This window comes from Acomys minous (assembly GCF_964271855.1).
Source record: "Acomys minous genome assembly, chromosome: 4".
NCBI lineage: Eukaryota > Metazoa > Chordata > Mammalia > Rodentia > Muridae > Acomys > Acomys minous.
In genome coordinates this window covers 130132820-130150448 of record NC_140486.1, presented here as the reverse complement: position 1 = coordinate 130150448, position 17629 = coordinate 130132820, and the positions used below count along the sequence as shown (strand labels likewise).

At 44.9% G+C, this 17629-nt stretch overlaps 1 protein-coding gene across 16 annotated transcripts in view; it reads right to left on the bottom strand.

Moving 5' to 3' along the window:
* Window positions 1–17390, bottom strand: part of EPB41L3 (erythrocyte membrane protein band 4.1 like 3) — a 146985-nt gene extending 129595 nt beyond the window's left edge. For 4 of the 16 annotated variants that reach the window (XM_084780502.1, XM_084780503.1, XM_084780504.1 and 1 more), the window contains exon 1: window positions 17153–17380. In XM_084780502.1, coding sequence (XP_084636628.1) covers window positions 17153–17207 — 55 coding nt within the window. In that variant the 5' untranslated portion in view covers window positions 17208–17380. Of the gene's footprint in view, window positions 1–17152 lie in introns of all 16 variants that reach the window. The other 12 variants (XM_084780493.1, XM_084780494.1, XM_084780495.1 and 9 more) reach the window with 6 other exon arrangements.
* Window positions 17391–17629: the final 239 nt, after the last annotated feature.

Sequence of the window (17629 nt, the reverse complement as noted above, 5' to 3'; positions counted from 1 at the left end):
CTTAACTAACCGTGGCTCCGCAGTGGAGTCCTGGGAGGAAACTCCTCCTGAAGCTGAAGTTAATTATCGTGGCTGGAGGGTGAGCGTTGGTTGCTCATGGAAACATTCTCCCTTTGTGGTCCACACTTGAAGCATTTTACAAAAGTTTCAATTAGGAGAAACTTAGCACAATGTGGATATGTGATGACTAGTGTTAAGTGTCAACTTCACTTAGCCTGACCATGGAAGCACAGGCGTCTGTCTAGGACTCTAAAGATGTTTCCAAAGAGGCTTCACTGAGGAGAGAAGATGCTCTCAGCATGGTGCCACCGTCCCTTGAGCTGAGGTCCCAAGAGAAAGGACAGAACTTAGCAGAGCATGTGTCCAGCTGGGCCACACTCTTGCCTTCCCCATCACAGTGAACCAATGTGAGCCATGCCTTTCTTAGATATTTTGTCACTGCACTGATAAAGGGAGTTGACAAGGAACTGTTTTGTTTTGTTTTTTTTTTCTTTTTTGAGATAGAGTCTCACTACCCAGCTCTGACTGTCCTTTGTCTGCTGCAGGCGTTTTGTCACAGTGCAGAAAGGCTCACTAACACACCAGTATTCAGTACATTTGTTCACTGAATTGACAGATGGATGTAAGAATGACTGACTGACTGACTGAGTGAATGAGTGATTAAAAGGGACCCAAGGATTATAAAATATGGGACTCAGTGAAGGAGGTGATGATAGGAAAATACATAATTAAAGAGGTGTGGCACACAGTTTTGAGATGAGACACAAGAAGGTTTGAAAGAAAGAAATTAAATACAAAGGTAACAGTTGAAACATGATAAAAATATGTACAGAGCTATACGGGGAAAAAAAGGAAACATCTATTTAGATATGGGAGATGCATATGACACACACTGAAACCAGGGCCTGGACTAAACCCAATATATGCTATTTTTCCCTGTGGCTGTAACAATGGTAAAATGTAATATACACATTAGACATAGTGAAAGATTGATAATAATAAAATTAAAGTACAAGAATGTACGGTAATGAAAGCGTGAATGTGGTCTGTTCACCTCGCTCACGACACCTTATTGTCCTTTACTCGTCCATTTCATACTAACTAGGGGTAACCTAAGCCTTACAAGTGAAGCTGCAGATAAGGGGTGGGGGAGGAGGGACCATACACTGTTTCCGGCCAACCACCCCAGGAAGTACCCCATCGCCATCCCAAATCTGCCTCACGTGATACCACAGGGCCCTTCACTGTGCACCCAGAGAGAGCAGATCTGACATACTGGATGTGTAGCCACCCTATGCTCATGCCACAGAGTCGAGCAGTGACACCAGGGACATTTTACAAGCACTTTGTCTCCTCAGGACAAATGACGGTATGACAGGATCTGAGGAGACCGTCTTTGCTCATGTGCACAAACCAAGGAGATGACCACAACAGTGGAAAATATCAGGTCATCTGAGGCTAAAGCGCCCAGGCTAATATTAGTTTTCATATCAATGGTTGCCATGATGATACCTATAAAGACTCAGCAATGATCAGGCAGTTTGCACTTTTAAGAGAGGCCACTGAGGTAAAAGAAACTGCTGCCCACCTTTTGTCCTCACAGTTCACTCATCCCACGGGCGGGCTCCCATAAAGCAGCTCACTTCTTTCAATAGTTCTCGGTGCGCCCACGGAGGAGCTGAGGTATACCCTGCCATTTTAGGCTTGAAGGCTGAGCTATCTTCCCACGTGGCTGTGTAGCAAGGTTTGAGTTGGTGACTTTGAGAGTTCTTACCTCCCTAGGCCGTTCCTGCATCGGGGCCCTGATCCCAATTTTTCTTCTAAGAGGACACTCAAGTTTCAGGGTGTCGCCCTCTCATCTCCTTCTAGGGGGCTATGTGTGTGGTGACCTTTATTATTTACTACTGTCATACTTTGGGCATGTTGGAAGGTGGCAGCTTGGTGCCGTACATCTTAACTCCTTAATTCCCACTAACAGCCTCTGCAAGGGCTTGCTCACTCCAGTGTAATAAACACAATGCATTGATGGTAAAAGAAAAAGTACTGGGCCAATAAGAAAAGCCACTAATCTAGGGTCATGCAAACTCGAAACTTGGTATTGTACTCTCCAGCTTGCCACCTTGACACACACTAGAGTTATCTGGAAAGAGGGACTTTCAGCTGAGAATATACCTCATAAGATCTGGCTGTAGGCAAGCCTGTAGGGCACTTTTAAAAATTAGTGATTGATAGAGGAGGGCCCAGCTGATTGTGGGTGGTGACTTCCCTGGGCTGTTGGTCCTGGGTCCTATCAGAACATAGGCAGAGCAAGCCACGAGGACCAAGCCAGTAAGCAGCACCCTCCACGACCTCTGCATCAGCTCCTGCCTCCAGGTCCCTGCCCTGTGTGAGTTCCTGCCCTGACTTCCCTCAGTGATGGCCCTGGAAATGTAAGATGAAACAAACCCTTTCCTCTTCAGGTTGATTTTGGTCATGGTGTGTCATCGCAGCAATAGCAACCCCAACTGAGACAGGTGTCTTCATGTAACGTTATTCTCCTTAACCCTCTTAGCATACCCAGCACGGAGTGCTGCATGCTTTACCCTGGCTACTTGGGGTCTTCCCATACTCCGACCTAACCTGTGCTGTTCTCTCCTCTGGTCTCCCATCCCGTTTCCCCTCACATGAACGAGTTCTCTGGTTACAAAGGTGATGCCCTCACCCAGACCTCCAGCCCCCACATCCCATCCTCCTTGGGGCAAGGATGACATTCTCCGGTGCTGAGTGCTTCCTTCCTTCCTTCACTCCAGTCAGCAGAACCACCCATCCATCCACCCTTTTCAAGGTCACGAAGGTCACACCTGCGCACGGAGGGTTCTGGTGGTGCTGGCCCCTCTAGTTTTCTTAGACCACTTTTGCATTTTGGGGGGCTGGTCTATGGATCACTGCCACCCTTCATTAACTGGATGCTCTCCTTAGGAACTTGGGCCACTTCTGTTCATGTCCCCGACCTGCACACTGCCTGGTGGGTGTCAGATGCTCAGTGGATGCTCTTGACAAACACTGATTGGATACCATCATTGGAAGCAGGTGCAGTTCGCACAGTCTGGGCTCCCTCTGCAGAGGGGCTGGCCAGGGGCTCTCCAGTTCTGCTGGAATCGCAGGGAGAAGCAAGCCCACAGGCAGAAGAAGTCAACAGGCTCTGTAGATTTTACTCACATAGGTGAGACACATTAGATGCAAATATGAGCCCTTATCATTTGCAAACACAGACAGGACACCTGCTCTAGGTACAGAACAGGAGAGGCCGGGGCAGGACACAACTGCGGATGGTGCACTTTATCTTAAGAAACCCAACCTGTAGCACTCTCCCTAGCTTCTCAGCTGCATCAGAGCAGTGCTGACACACAGCTTCCAAAGGGCAAAATACCTATCTCTTCCTCACCTTGGCCTCTGTAGTCAGGTACTGGTTCACACTCCACGTTTGCTCCCTGAGTACCAGTGACTAAACATGATTGGAAAGCCCTAGCCTGAACATGAGGGGTCTTTGGTATGACGGACCTTTGATAGGCTGAAAAAGCCTGAAACAGACAAGTTTCTCTGTCGGTCTATGGACCTTGGGAAACTCTGAGGGGGAGTCTTGGTGTCCCCAGACACACCTCGTTCTTCTCTTTGCCCCTGTGCCGACCTTAGCTGGCTCGTATTGCTGGCTCCTTTATGTGTGTTCTTGTCCACCTTACTGTCTAGACCGGCTTCGCGATCATAGAGAGGGTTAACTAAAACAACTAACATAGCAAGCACTGGGCGCTAAGTGCTGCATAACCAGCTCTCACTGATACCCCTCAGCCACTTCCCCCTGTGGTGGTACAGGCGTCTCGCTTTCTTGTCTTCCCTCTGTGGACACAGAGGACAGGATGTGGAACAGGATGCCCCTGTAGATGCCAGTGTTTGACAATGTGAAGGGGACAGGCTCTTGCCCTCCTGGGGTGCACCACACTGGTGATTTCACTGGTCAGGGCAACACTGAGAAGACACAGTCAGGACTCGTGGCAGCCTGTCTGTGGTGAGTGCTGACATAGTTATTTTTACTCTGCTTGGGCAAAAGAGGCAAACGCAGGAAATGCATCTGTTCGGAGACACTGGGACTGACATGGAAGCAGCTTGTGAAGACAGATGGAGCCGTGTGCTTTCCTGACCCCTTTCTCCAGGCCTGCAAGCCATGATTTACTTCAGTCTTCTATTTTATGGCAACATAGGGTGCAGTTTAGGCTAGCCTAGAATTTATGTTGTATTCCAGGCTGGCCCAAAAATGGTGATTCTCCTGCCTCAGATTCCCAAGTTCTGGTGCACCACTGTAACTGGCTGCCAAAACCTGCTTCAAGTGTTTATTTATTTGAGAAATCTTCTAGAGACTACACACTGCAAATACGCCAAATATACACATACACATACTGTTGAGATGGATTCTCCTTCCTTCCTTCCTTCCTTCCTTCCTTCCTTTCTTTCTTTCTTTCTTTCTTTCTTTCTTTCTTTCTTTCTTTCTTTCTTTCTTTCGGGAACCGACATGGTTCAGAACCAGGGTAAAGAAACGCAATGTTAAGCATGGTCAGAGCTCTTTGGCATCCATCAAAAGAAAAACATGAAGCAACAGCAACAAGCCAAACAAAAGCAAAAGCAAAACAAACAAACCCACCTGTGGGTTCTACAGTGCTTAGTTGTCCATAAAACAGCGAAATTTTTAGGATAGTTTGATGAGCTACTTGCAGAGGAAACTCAAAGGTTAGTTTCCCAAAAGCTTTGGGGCAACACAACCATCTCTCCTCTCCTCAAAATAACCTCCGCTCTTTCTTAAGCACCGAGTAGGTGCCGAGTGCTCTGTGAGCATGTTACGGCCTTTGTGTCATGTAAGAGCAGATAACCTCTAACCCCATCACCCTTACGTCACAAATGAGGAGTTAGCTGAAGGATCTGAGGTCAGAACTGATGAACGCAGCTATTAGCACAGATGTAGTTCCTACCCTACTGTGATGGGCTGGCCTCCTGGAAGTTGTGAGGCAAGAGAAACCTCGCCTCCCTCAGAGTGCTTTCATCAATCAGTCTTCTGACTGTGAAGTGACCCCCCCCCCTTTCTCCCACATGTGTGTGAACACACACAATCCCCAGATGGTACTAGGGGAAGCTATAGAATCTTTCTAGGCAAGGGGAAAGCTGATGGAACAGGCCACTAGCGTGGGCCTTTGCAGTTACAGCTGGCCTTGCTTCCCCGTTATGCTTAAGTATAAGGGGCTTATGTTTGTTTAAGAGTAAAAGTGATTCTTAGTTAATATTACTATGTCTGTGATTAATAAAAAGGCTGCTAGGACCATTCCTGCATAAGTCCCAGGAAATAAATCATCTGGCATGCGCTCCTCAGAGCATGAAGAAACATCCTCACTGTCCCACAGAAGACTTCGCCATATTCAGAATGCGTGGCCACAGCTTTATAACATTTACAACAAAGTTGCCTACGAAGAAAATAGAGGAGGTATTTTCTTGCATTTTTTCACCTTGATCTTATTAGAAGCCCCACCTATGAATGAGTGGAAGGGAATTCCTCTCGTCAGGAGCATTCACGTGATGGACAGAAAGAGCTGTGTGCTCTGCGGTGACGTCTCTGAGTCCAGGAGCTCCTGCAGAGACCTTGTGCTGGGGCTGTGCAGACATAGCTCACTCAACAGCCACCAGACAGAACCGTGAAGGCAGAACTCCCAACGGCAGAGGGAAGGGTGACTTGGTGTGGCTGATGTCATGTCATCTGGGATTCCAACCACTAAAGTAGCCTTTCTAAGGGAAAGCATCTTCTGAGTTACAGATGATCAGTCTGTGAACCAACGTGTGGACGTGAACGTTTGCATAGCCACAGCCGTCTGTTTTAAGGAAACTTTCTTTCAGCCGATATCAGTCACACAGGGTTCCTTTTCACTTCCCTAAAGACACCTACGAAGGCTTGACAGACATTTTGGAGGTTTAGTTGCCATTTCAGACTCTTTGTGCAGGATCCAAATAAAAATTTTTTTCAGGTTTTGTTTTATTTCACTTTTTACTCTCTGTGAGACTGGGCATTTCTGTGTAACCCTTGCTGACCTGGTACTCAGTGTGTGGCCACAAATATGGTGATCTTCCTGCCTAAGCCTCCTAGTTGTTACAATTACAGATATATACCATCATGCCCAGCCAAATAAAATATTCTTTATCTCTTACATAGGCATCAATAAGACCACATAAAATGTCTGCCCCCCCTCCCTCTCTGTCTAACCTATCTATCTATCTATAACCTATCTATCATCTATCTATAATCTATCTATCTATAATCTATCTACCTATCCATACATATAATCTTCTATCTCTCTTTTTATCTACCTGACATCTATATCATAGTCCAAACTATTATATATAGTATTTTGACATATACACTGCACATCAATAGCCCTCTGCTCAGCATAATTCCATGTTTTTCTTTTCCTCTTATTTTCATCTTTAGCTCAAATACAGATGCCATGCAGTTATTAAAATGTATGCACTCCCATTGATATTGTCCAAAAAGAAATTTCCTAATAAAATCTATTCCTACAAGTTCTATTTAAATTATTTTGCTGTGCTGGAAATTTCTGTAACTTTTAGTTACAAAAATGCCAAGAATAATTTAAGGTGTTTTTATAGAAAGATGATATAAAAAGGGAAACATCACAAGAGCCAATTAAAGTGAAACCTAATATTAGATGGGTTCCCTTGCCTGACAGCAGAGCAACAGCCTGAAAAGTGATGCGCAGAGAAGAGCCGCCGTCGGCTGGCTCCTCTACACAGCACTGCTCCCACTCGCTCAGGAGTGAGGAGCTGGGGGCATCACTTTCCTGATAATTTCAAAGAAGAATCTCCCTACTGAGATGCAGATGCTGTCTAAACAGTGTTGGCAACACCATGAAGTTAACAGTCATCTTAGCTTTTCAAACTTAATCCACTAAGAAGAAAGAGACACTAACTACTGAGCTCAGTCAAAGCCCCAAGTGATGAGCAAAGTTCATCTACACAGGTCGTCATGTGCGCACACACCACATGCTGTAAAGGGCTCAGCAGCCACCCTGCCGTCCCCTTCTGTGCCATTCTGAGACTCTGCATTTCATTGGGTTCATCTATGAGGAAGGAGAACACTCGCGCTGTTATGGGAAGCAGAGTGAGTGGCAGGCATTGAGACATGGTTGGAACATGCTACACCCCACACTTAGCACAGTAACTGCCAAGACTTTATGTTGATGGCAGAGCAGGAGGAGGAACAAAAAACCTATTGTTTTCTGAGGTCACATGTGACCAACCCTTCACAAGAGATGCAAGCTGCTTGGAGGGCAGTAACAGACCACATGAGATAGCCTATGAGAACTCCTTTGAGACAGAGCTTACTATATATCCTAGGGTGACTCCCAACGGTCAGCAATCCTCTTCCTCAGCCTCCCAAATTCCAGGACTACAGGCATCCTGCCCTGGTTTTCTGATAAGAAATGTCAATGTCTACGTATAACAATTAACAAGTTGCAATTAAATTTTTAATTTTTTAAAAAAATTGCTGAGCATCATTAAGTGACAGAAGTGAAAAAAAAAAGCACTTAAAAATCTTTTTAAAAAAACAAAATGAGAGGCTCATTGAAAGGACTCTCAAGTTTACCTGAAGAGTTCCTGATGGCAAAAGTCAGGCCATCTGAACAAAAATGTGGTGAGGGATAGCATAGAATTAAAACTTAAGAATAAAGGAATAGCCGCGAGTTCATACTGCTATAAGCAAATGGTTGAATAAATAAAAGAAGGAACATGCTTTACCACAGAGGACTTGAAATCTGTAGGTGGAGCATTGAGACTAGAAATGTCAGGTCTCCAGGAGAGCACACTACAGACTGTGGTGAGGTCTGCGAACGTTAGACCTGCCGTGGAACGGAGGGGAACAGGAGACCTCATCCGCAAAGCGGGATCCCAGGAGAACGTAAAATGGATGACAATAGAAGAAGTGTGAAATATGGGTTAAATTTTTGTTACTAGTATTGTACCAGCGTCAGTTTCCTAGTTTTAATCATTGTATTGTATTTATATAAAAAATATTGTTCACAGGGTGGATGGCATGAGTTTTATATAATTATTCTTAGTGCTGCCTTCGTTATTCCTCTTAACATTATTTCCAAATAAATAGAAGCACATGCCTGGCACATCCTTGGAACTCAATCACTGTCAAACATGCCAACGGCAGTGACTCAGAAGTGTGGACCCCTGTATATGATTGGATACTGGCAGATCTTCTCCTCTGATGCCCTGAGATAACCCATCCGCCCACTGACAGGGATGACTCAGCCAGAGCTTTCGCCCCAGCTGCTTCTACTCAAACACCATTGAGCACTCACTGTGGTGGATACTGCACTAAAGTAACCAGAGCGTGGAGAGAAGAGAGACTCGGTATCTATGTAGTCTTCTGCTATAACAAAATCCCAGAGACGGGGTAAAATTTAGGAAGGGAAGAAGTATTATGGCTCACACGGTTCTAGAAGCTTGGAAGCCTAAAAGCGTAGTGAAGGCACCTCCCCTCTGTCTCTGTCTCTCTGTCTCTGTCTCTGTCTCTCTCTCTCTCTCTCTCTCTCTCTCTACACACACACACACACACACACACACACACACACACACACACACACAGGGTACAGAGCCTGAAATAACAAAAACAAAAGGAATGCTCCTTGCTTCATGACAACACACTTCTGTGTCTATTAATGTAGTCCTGAAATAATAAGAACTTGCTTCCAGAAGACAGGCGTTAATGCCCCATAACAACCGAATGACCTAATGACCCCTTGAACCCATCTCCCCTCGATACCATTACACCGAGGATCAGACCTCAGAATGAGTTTGTTGAGAAAAGGCACAGCCATGAGCCTCTGCGCTGAGGAGAAGGCTGACCTGGACCCAAACTCTAACCCAGCTAAACCAAGCCTTGTAGGAAAAGAGGGACTTGGGCAGCAAAAGGAGATGGGAGGAGACCAGGAAGGGGTTCTAGGCTGAAGCAAATCCCCAGCATCCCTGAACTACCAGTCATGCTGAAAGGCCTGTGAAAGCGAGGGCTGGAAATGTCTGCACGGGAGCACCAGAGGCCCAGGTGAGTGGCAGGCGGCTGACAAGGGCCAGACTTTGAAGTGCACCTGTAGGTGGTGAGCTGTCTACAAGGGGGCGCCATTGCACGTATATTTCAGAAGCACCATCTGCCTGCGTTTAGGAGACATAACAGATTAGTTTACAGCAGGGAGACAAAAGGACACTTTGCTATTATTTAAGCCACAAGTAAAATACCAATATTAATATTTAAAGGCACATATGACAACTTTCATGTCACTATTCGGGCACTAATAGAAGGGACAGAAAGAAGCAATATTAAAAATAAAAACATGCCAGAGGGCAAACACTCCTCAGGATTTGATGCACCATTTATTTCCCCTGTTTTGGTTAATCAGCAGCTTAGATTTTTGATTGACACATATAGCTGTATTTACTCGTGGCACTCAGCGTATATATGATATGCTATGGTGTGATCAAGTAAGACTCCATCTCCTTGAACATTTGTCATCCTTCATAGTGAAAATCTATAAATCTTCTCTGCATCAGAATATTCACATGTAACCTGTAGTCACACTGTGTGTCACGGAACAATAGAACACACAGATCTTTTACGCTTCTGATGGTGTTGAGGGACTCGTTGCCTGGCTCTCTCCAGATCTGCTCCCTTTGATGTCAGGTCCTTTGCACAGTGTTGATTACGGTAACTTCTGGCTCTAGAAGGACGGGTCTGCCAGGTTTCTGCCAGGGTATCGGGTCACTTTATCAATGAAAGAGCAGTGGCTTGAATGCCAGCAGTCAGGAAGCACAGGCAGGTAGAGCTTTGTGAGTTTGAGGCCAGCCTAATCTACAAAGCGAGTTCTGGGATATCCAGGCTCTTACACAGAAAAACCCTGTGTTTGGAAGGACTGCCAGACAAGCTGATAAAATCTCCGGGGGGCGGGGCATGTTAAGTCTAAGTTATTCCTATGGTATTTAATTCGTGCTTTTAATAAATAATCAATAAAATATTTACCTGCAGCTCACAGGAGACTAGCACTAGGTAAAAGCTAAACCTAGGAATGTGGAGAAAAAAAACTAGGCTAAAGATGGAATAGAACTTCAGGTAAGGGAAAAGAGGTCAGGAAATAGCCCAGTCATCCAAAAAATTAGCTGAGGAATTTTTTATTTTTTACTGGATTTAGGACATAAAAGTCACAAGTGACGTCATCTGAGACATTTCAGATGAGTCGGAGGGTAAGTAGCTCAATGGTTGAGGGGAGAAATGAGAGTTAAAGGAACCGAGGCTCCAAACTGGAGAACTAGGTCTGTAGTGCTGGCCAGTCAGAGGGCTGGCCCTCTCCAGCACTGAGGCCAGCTTCGAGAAAGTTCTTTCTTCAATTATCTGAATTACTTTCATCACTAGTTAACAAGTCCCATATACCACAGGCAACTAACCACTTTTTTGTTCTTTCTACAAAATTGAAAGAGAAAACGAAGTGAGTAACAGAGTGAATCAGAGACCCAGAGGACAGATGGGGGTGTGGCTGGCTCTTCAGCTATGGCTGGTTCCATGCCTCGATTGCTTGATTTGTGCTTATCTTCCAAAGTGAAAAGGCAAGAGCATGAGGGAAGGGAGACAGGAAGGGAGGGAGGAAAGAAGAAAGGGAGGGAGGTAGGGAGGAAGGGAGTGAGGGAGGGAGGAAGGGAGGGAGGGAAGGAAGAAAGGGAGGGAAATTTTCTGAACTCTTTCTCATTTTGGCAGTATGTCAGCTATCCACAAACATGTGAAATAACAGAAAACACTCTGCTTGTACTGATACTGTTTGCTGAGTTGCTTTCTGTATTTTATAAGTGTCCGTTTGTAATATATTTTGTATTATTTATATCTAAGTATAGATCACTAATAATTATGGTTGTTACATAATTCGGAAATTATTTTAAAAAGCTAGTGTTTATTCACATACAGTGACAAAGTTTCAATATTTTTGCTCCTTTTATCTCATCAAGTTATAGGGTAATTAGCAAAATGTTTCCCGGCTTAAAAATATTAGGCTGAGGTAGCATTCTGTAGAGGAAGGAGGATGCAAATAAAAGTTTTGGGGGGTAAAACATATGCAGAAAACCTTTAAAAAAATCTTCTCCTGTGCTTGCAATGTATACAGCAGTAGACAACGAATCACTACGGCGTTTAAAAGACACATGAAAAGTGAGGTGTGCGTTGGCTGTAAAAAAACAAGATACATACATGATGTCTGAAATTACATGCTGTGTAACTACTTAAAGATCAAAAAAAAAAAAGACGTGAACTTTTAAAGTGCGTAAGGAGCATATAGTTTCATCAAAGTGCTGCTAAGCAGCCCACAGTAAGGACCGGAAAGACCAGGAGCGGGCAACCCCTACATGGCCACCCACCATCTTCCTGCCTCACTGGGACTCTGATTCCTACCAACTCGCTGGGATGGTTCTAAAAAACGGGGGTTGGGGCGGGCGGTGGAAGGTAGGAGAAAATGCAAAGCGATTGTTGCTGTATGAGGAAATGTTTTGGAGCAGTGAGTGTGAAGCATGGCCCTAGCTTTCCCAGGGCTACCCACATTTGCCAGAGGCCCCACAGGGCACGCACAGCCCTGATTAGATGCGAAACATCTGTGAGGAGATTGTTTGTCAACAGAAGAAGAGACTAATGGAGTCGCAGAGCTCCCCGAGGCGTCGCCCCGGCACTGTCTATTCCAAACCTTCACGGGCTCTCTCACGGAAGAAGCACCGTGAATATTTTGTTCTTAGACATCAGAATTGTGGACCCCTGATTTTTAGCTGTTCTATATAAACTGTGCTGCCCATTTTTGCACCAGAATCTTTCAAAAAGCCTTGGCATGATGCTAAGATGATTCAGGGCTCTTGTAGGAACCTGAGGTGGAAGCCAGGCGTGGTAACGCCCATTTGTCTGTCACTTGGGAGGCTGAGGCAGGCATGCTAGGAGTTTGGAGCCAGCTAAGGCTAAATGACAAGACTCAGTCTCAAAGAAAATAGAGCACAAATGAAATAAACAACAACAAAAATAAAATAAACTTAGATTGAAGACCTGGGAAAGAAAACTGAAGACTCTATAGTCATAAAAACCCTGCAGAAGTTGGTGAGAGGTGTAGCTCAGTGTGCAGGCAGCCCTGGGTTTGGTGCCCGGTAGAAGTGGGAGGGTGAAGCTCAGCTGCATAGTCTATCCGGGGCCAGGCTGGGTTAGATGAGACCCTCACACAAAATGAAACAAAGAACTGCATAGACGAAGAGCCATGCAAAGCTTGATGTGGCATTGCGCACAGGGTCTCCCAAGGCCGACTTCCTCAAGGCCACATTTACAAAGTGTGTCTTAAAGATACTGCATACATGTGCCTACGGTGTTCCCTTCTACAGGAATACACAGCATTATGAGAGAGTTTGCACATCTGGAACATAGAGTCAGGGTCCTTCTGATATGGGGACAATGTACAGAAATAAACGAGAAAAAACAGCGCCAGCAGCCTGGCTCCGGTAAGCAGTGTTTTCAGTCAAGCTGTTCGCAGCCTAGGGAGGTGTAGCTGATGAATTTATTTTTAGTAAGTTTCAGTACGTATCATATAGAGTTAATCAAATGCTTAGCACCAATCACTCACCTTTTAATTTGGAATTACTCTTACTGCTGTGTGCATGACATAAACAGTAGTTAAGAGTCGGCAGGGTTCACGAACAATTAGATTCTCGTGTTACAGAGACACGACACATATTCTCCCTAATTGGAGGTATCCTTTGTGACCGAGTGGCCCTGCAGAGAGGCACTTTAATGGGCAAGAAGGGGGGGTATGTACGGTTTTGCCTTCCTTGGTGACAAATGGCATTACAACAGAATTTTAACATCTTGGACTCATCAGAGCCAGGAACTTCTCTTCTGTAGAGTTCTGCATCTCCTCAGAGCAGGCAGTTTTCTGTGCTTAGTGCTCAGTATCTGCAGGGTGGGGTTGGGTGGGGTCCGTATGTGACATCTCTAATTTCAATTCGTAATAAATTGAATTTATTCTCTGACAATGCTTAAGTTACAAGTATAATTAAGTTGCAGTTGACATAGACAACTTCAACTTACTACCCATTTTAAACTAATTTTAAGTTAGCATACAAAGTAATTACTTTTGTTATGGTTTTTCCATACAGGTATGTCATACAGATATGACATGGACTATCTGGGGCTGACGTCAGAAAGAGAGCCAGCCTCGAGCTGGGCAGAAGGCATGGAGAAAGGTGACAGGAAGGAGAAAAAAATAAGAACACAGTACAGTGACGTTTTCCTCTGCAAACTCTTGAATTATTGTCATCTAAATTAAAGAGGTTGTAATCAGTGCTGTTTCAATGTAGACTATAAATAATGCCAGCTTTCCAAAGGACACAACTGGGAATCTTTAACTAGAACATAATTTATTGGTTATTATTGTTCTTTTAAAAAATATTAATAGTGACTTACAAGATAGCCCAGAGTGACCATGTAGCTCAGGTTAGCCTAAAACATCCAGTCCTCCTGCCTCAGTCTCCTAAGTGTGGGGACTATAGGCAAGTTATGATTAGTGTGTGTGCATGTGTATGTGAGGGTGTGTGCATGTGTGTGGGGGTACGTGTGGGTGCTTGTGTGTGTGTGTGTGCGCGCGCGTGTATGCACATGCATACACATGCACACACACACATGCATGCATACGGGTATGTACCTGGTTGCGCAATCCACCACACACGTGTACAGGTTAGAGGACAGCCTGTGGCACTGGTATCTCTGCCTACCATGTGGGTCCTTGGGGATGGATCTCAGGCTTTCAGCCTTGGTGACAGCTTCCTTAACCCCCTGAGCACAGGCCTGGTCATTCTTGCTGTGGGGACAATATACACAGCTTTCGAGAATTCTGAAGGTGGGAGTAGCTTTCTCAGGGCCCCTTCTCGCCTTTTCTGTTAGGAATCACTTCTGAACTTTATCTGATAGACTCAGACTTCATCTACCTCCCTGCAGCTAAGACCTCTTGGCCATTCAGTGGTGTGTCCCAGTTCATGGAGTCTGGCATTTGAAATAAGAGAGTCATCACTTTCTCCTCCTGATAGCAAAGGTATTCCTTGCCAATGCTTCAGAAGATTTGCGAATCGTATAACGAGCAGAATTGGTACATGAAGAAAAATACTTTTAAATTCTTGAAACCCAGCTTGCTGGCTTCTAAAATGCAACCGTTCTTATGTGAGGAACTTTTGTTACTCAGGTTTTATTTCCCTGCTGTTGCCTGGCAACAAGATGGGGCCAGAGATGTCAGAGGCTAAGGAGCAAATCAATGTCATGGAAAGTAGCCCTATCCAGCGTTTTCCATCAAGCTTTGTAATCTTTGCAATAAAATAGTTTTCATTGTATTAAATGCCTGAATTTTTTTCTTATCAAATGCCAAGTTTTTAGAGACATTTTTTTTCCTTTCTGAATACGAGTCCACTGTACATGCGGAATTACAGTTATGTGCATTGCTTTGTAACAGGGCTCTCTGTTACACCAGACCGCTTTGAAGGTTAGAGTGGACAGCGTGTGGCATTACAAAGCTATGGCTGCAAGAAAAGAGACATTTCTGAAAATGTTCCAAGTATCTGAAACAATCATTGACTCTAAACACCCTCACTGGGGAGCATTAGTTAATATCACGTCAAATTCTATTTTGAAGTGTAGCTCTCTGCTTATTAGGAAAAATAATTAACGCAATCTAGGCCTTTTCTTGTCTCTATTTCAAAATAAGCTCTGGAAGATTCACTGCTCACAGTAGTAAGTGTCATTTTTTTTTCCTGTGAGGCATTTTAAGGGTTACTTTTCAGTCTGGTGACAAATCATTGCAAAGAATGTTTAGCTTTTCCAAATTAACTTCAATAAAAATGAGACAGCTTGGGTTAGGATCACATGCCTTACTAGTTTGAGAGAGACCCCTCAGAGGCTAACTCTCCCTCTCCAGGTGAAGCAAGCTACCAGCCACCGAAGGACATGTCCCTAAATTTTATCAATGAAAAATAATTGTGCCCTCCAACCCCCCCCCCCCAAAAAAAACTTTCAAATGCTCTGGGAGCACTGACCCTCAAGTTCCAGCTAAGTTGGTTCTAACTGGGACCAAGCACTGAGTTATTCTTACCGACTGTGAATAGTCCCCGTTCAGGGGGATGTGCACTCAGGAAGAGAGTTGCCTAAAGGAGCCCGCCTACTTTTCTCAGACTTCATCCTTTTACTCCTGTAAAGAAGAGTGTCCTAGGAAACACTGGCCCTTTCTGAACTCTATGCCAGTCAGACGCCCGAAGAAATAAGAAGACACCAGGATGCCAGCTGGCCACTTAGTGCTGCTGTCTGTCAGTTCCCGCATTAGGACACATGGGGCCTCTCTAATGCACAGGCATGCTCTGAAGGCTAGAGTTAATGTGTGACATTATGGCGTCATGCAGTATGTGAAAAGTAACAGTGGTTCTTAATCACAGAGGGCAGGGGACTCCACTCTGTGCCTGTGACTGCGGGGCCACCTTTAAGTTGAGTGAAGAAATGAAAGCTGGGAACTCCTTGCATTAAATATCAAAGTGGCATTTAAGATCCTGGCATATACACAATCTGAATGTCATGTGTGCAGTCCATATTCATGACATAGTTGTGTTGAAAACAACACAAAACTACTATTATCATCAAAAATCTCAAATTACAGCCTGGGGGGGGGGATTGTTCATTTCCCATACACACACCTCATAACTTCAGGCTTGGAAAAAGAATTAAATAATTCTACAAAAAGAATATCTAGATTCATTGTAAAAGTATCAGAAATACTTCATAGTTAGACATGTAAGGGAAAATGGAATGTACTGCAAATGTAGAAATACTTAAAATATCACACATGGGTACATCTTCAAAGTACAGCTTTGTTTTTGAGAGCCATGGTCAGGAGAGGGAGGGAGGGAGGGAGAGGGGGGGAAGAAGAAGAAGAAGAAGAAGAAGAAGAAGAAGAAGAAGAAGAAGAAGAAGAAGAAGAAGAAGAAGAAGAAGAAGAAGAAGAAGAAGAGAGAAAAGGAGAGGAGAGAGGGGGCAGAGAGGGGGAGGAATGGAAGGAGGGAGGGATAGAGGGAGGGAGGGATAGAGGGAGGGAAGGAGGGAGGGAGAACACCAAATAGTAGGCAGGAGAGGGGTTGAGTTCCTATGCCCCTCCAGATGAGGCACATAAAACATTTGGGAAATGTCACTTCTGAGACATGAAAAATGCTTTGTGAAATAGATGGAAAGATTAAAGCTTTCACCAAGAGAAGCTCCCAAGGTGCCCACCTTCTCTCCGTAAAAGTCTGTTGACCTTCTGGCCTCAGTCACTGCTGAAGTCCACTGTTTCCAGGGTCACACAGAGGCCAACACATCCACTAAGAGACCCGGGCACAGGGCTCACTCCTACAACAGCTGAATTGGGTTTAGAGGCAGCCTCACCCTTAGTCAGAGAACTAACAGCCATGGATCAGTGACACCGGTCACCAATTGGTCTTTGCAGTTGCTTACAAAGTAATCATGAATTCCACCGCACCATTCTTCTGTTTAGCTCTCAGCACAGGATGAAGTGAATCCCAATTTAGGAGCTGCCGAGACGAAACTCAAGCACTCACATCTTTGGAGGGCGTTCAAACTTCTCTTAACTTACTGCCTCCTGAACTGTCACGTTTCCAGCACAACTGAAAGCTGTCTCCAGACCGTTCAATCATATTTCTCCAGAGCAGAGACTTCCCAGCAAATGGTCAGCCAGTACAAGAGAGGACAACGACCCAAGGTGAGGTGACATTGTGGCTAGGCCCATGTCCTTCCACCCTCAAATTCCCAGCTCAGTACTAACAAGCAGAGCTTCCAAACCAGAGGACAGAGGAGCAGAGCCACAAGCGAACACACACAAGAAGATTATGCTGTGAGAGTAGTTTCCATACTCCCCTTGTAGAATTCATGTGTTAATTTGCTCAATTGTTTATCACGGTCTGGTTCTAATCACAATCATAATTCGCAAAGGTATACATTCATGTCAGCAATAGAAAAAAAAATTTTTACCTCCCAGTCCTAAGAGAGACTTTGAGCACAGATAGAGGCAGATGAGGGAAGGCATGCTGCAGTGCAGCAATGTCGCTGTTACTGTGGCATCTAGCGCAGATCCATCCGTGCCTCCAGGACTCTCAGGGGAGGCACAGGAAGCTCCGGGTGGGCGGCAAAAGCAATGCTTCCCAGTGCCTTCCAAAATCTCCTCGTGAATGCAACCCTCAAAGATCAAGCCGCGAGCCAGGAGCGGTTAGTAACTGTGCAGCATTTTGCAATGTCCTTGGAATTCTCCTTCTAGTACTTTCCTGGGTTCCCAGTGTAGCGCTCTGCATGACTGTGCAGTGCTCTCCAAACTGCTGTGGAAGGAGACTCTAGGAGCGAGAATCCAGGCTTCCCTGTGACCTCGGCTTCTAGGCATCAACTTATAATCCGCTGTTTTGGTATCGGCTTTTTAGTTTTCTTGGGTCTGTTTTTGAAACCGTTTCATTTCCC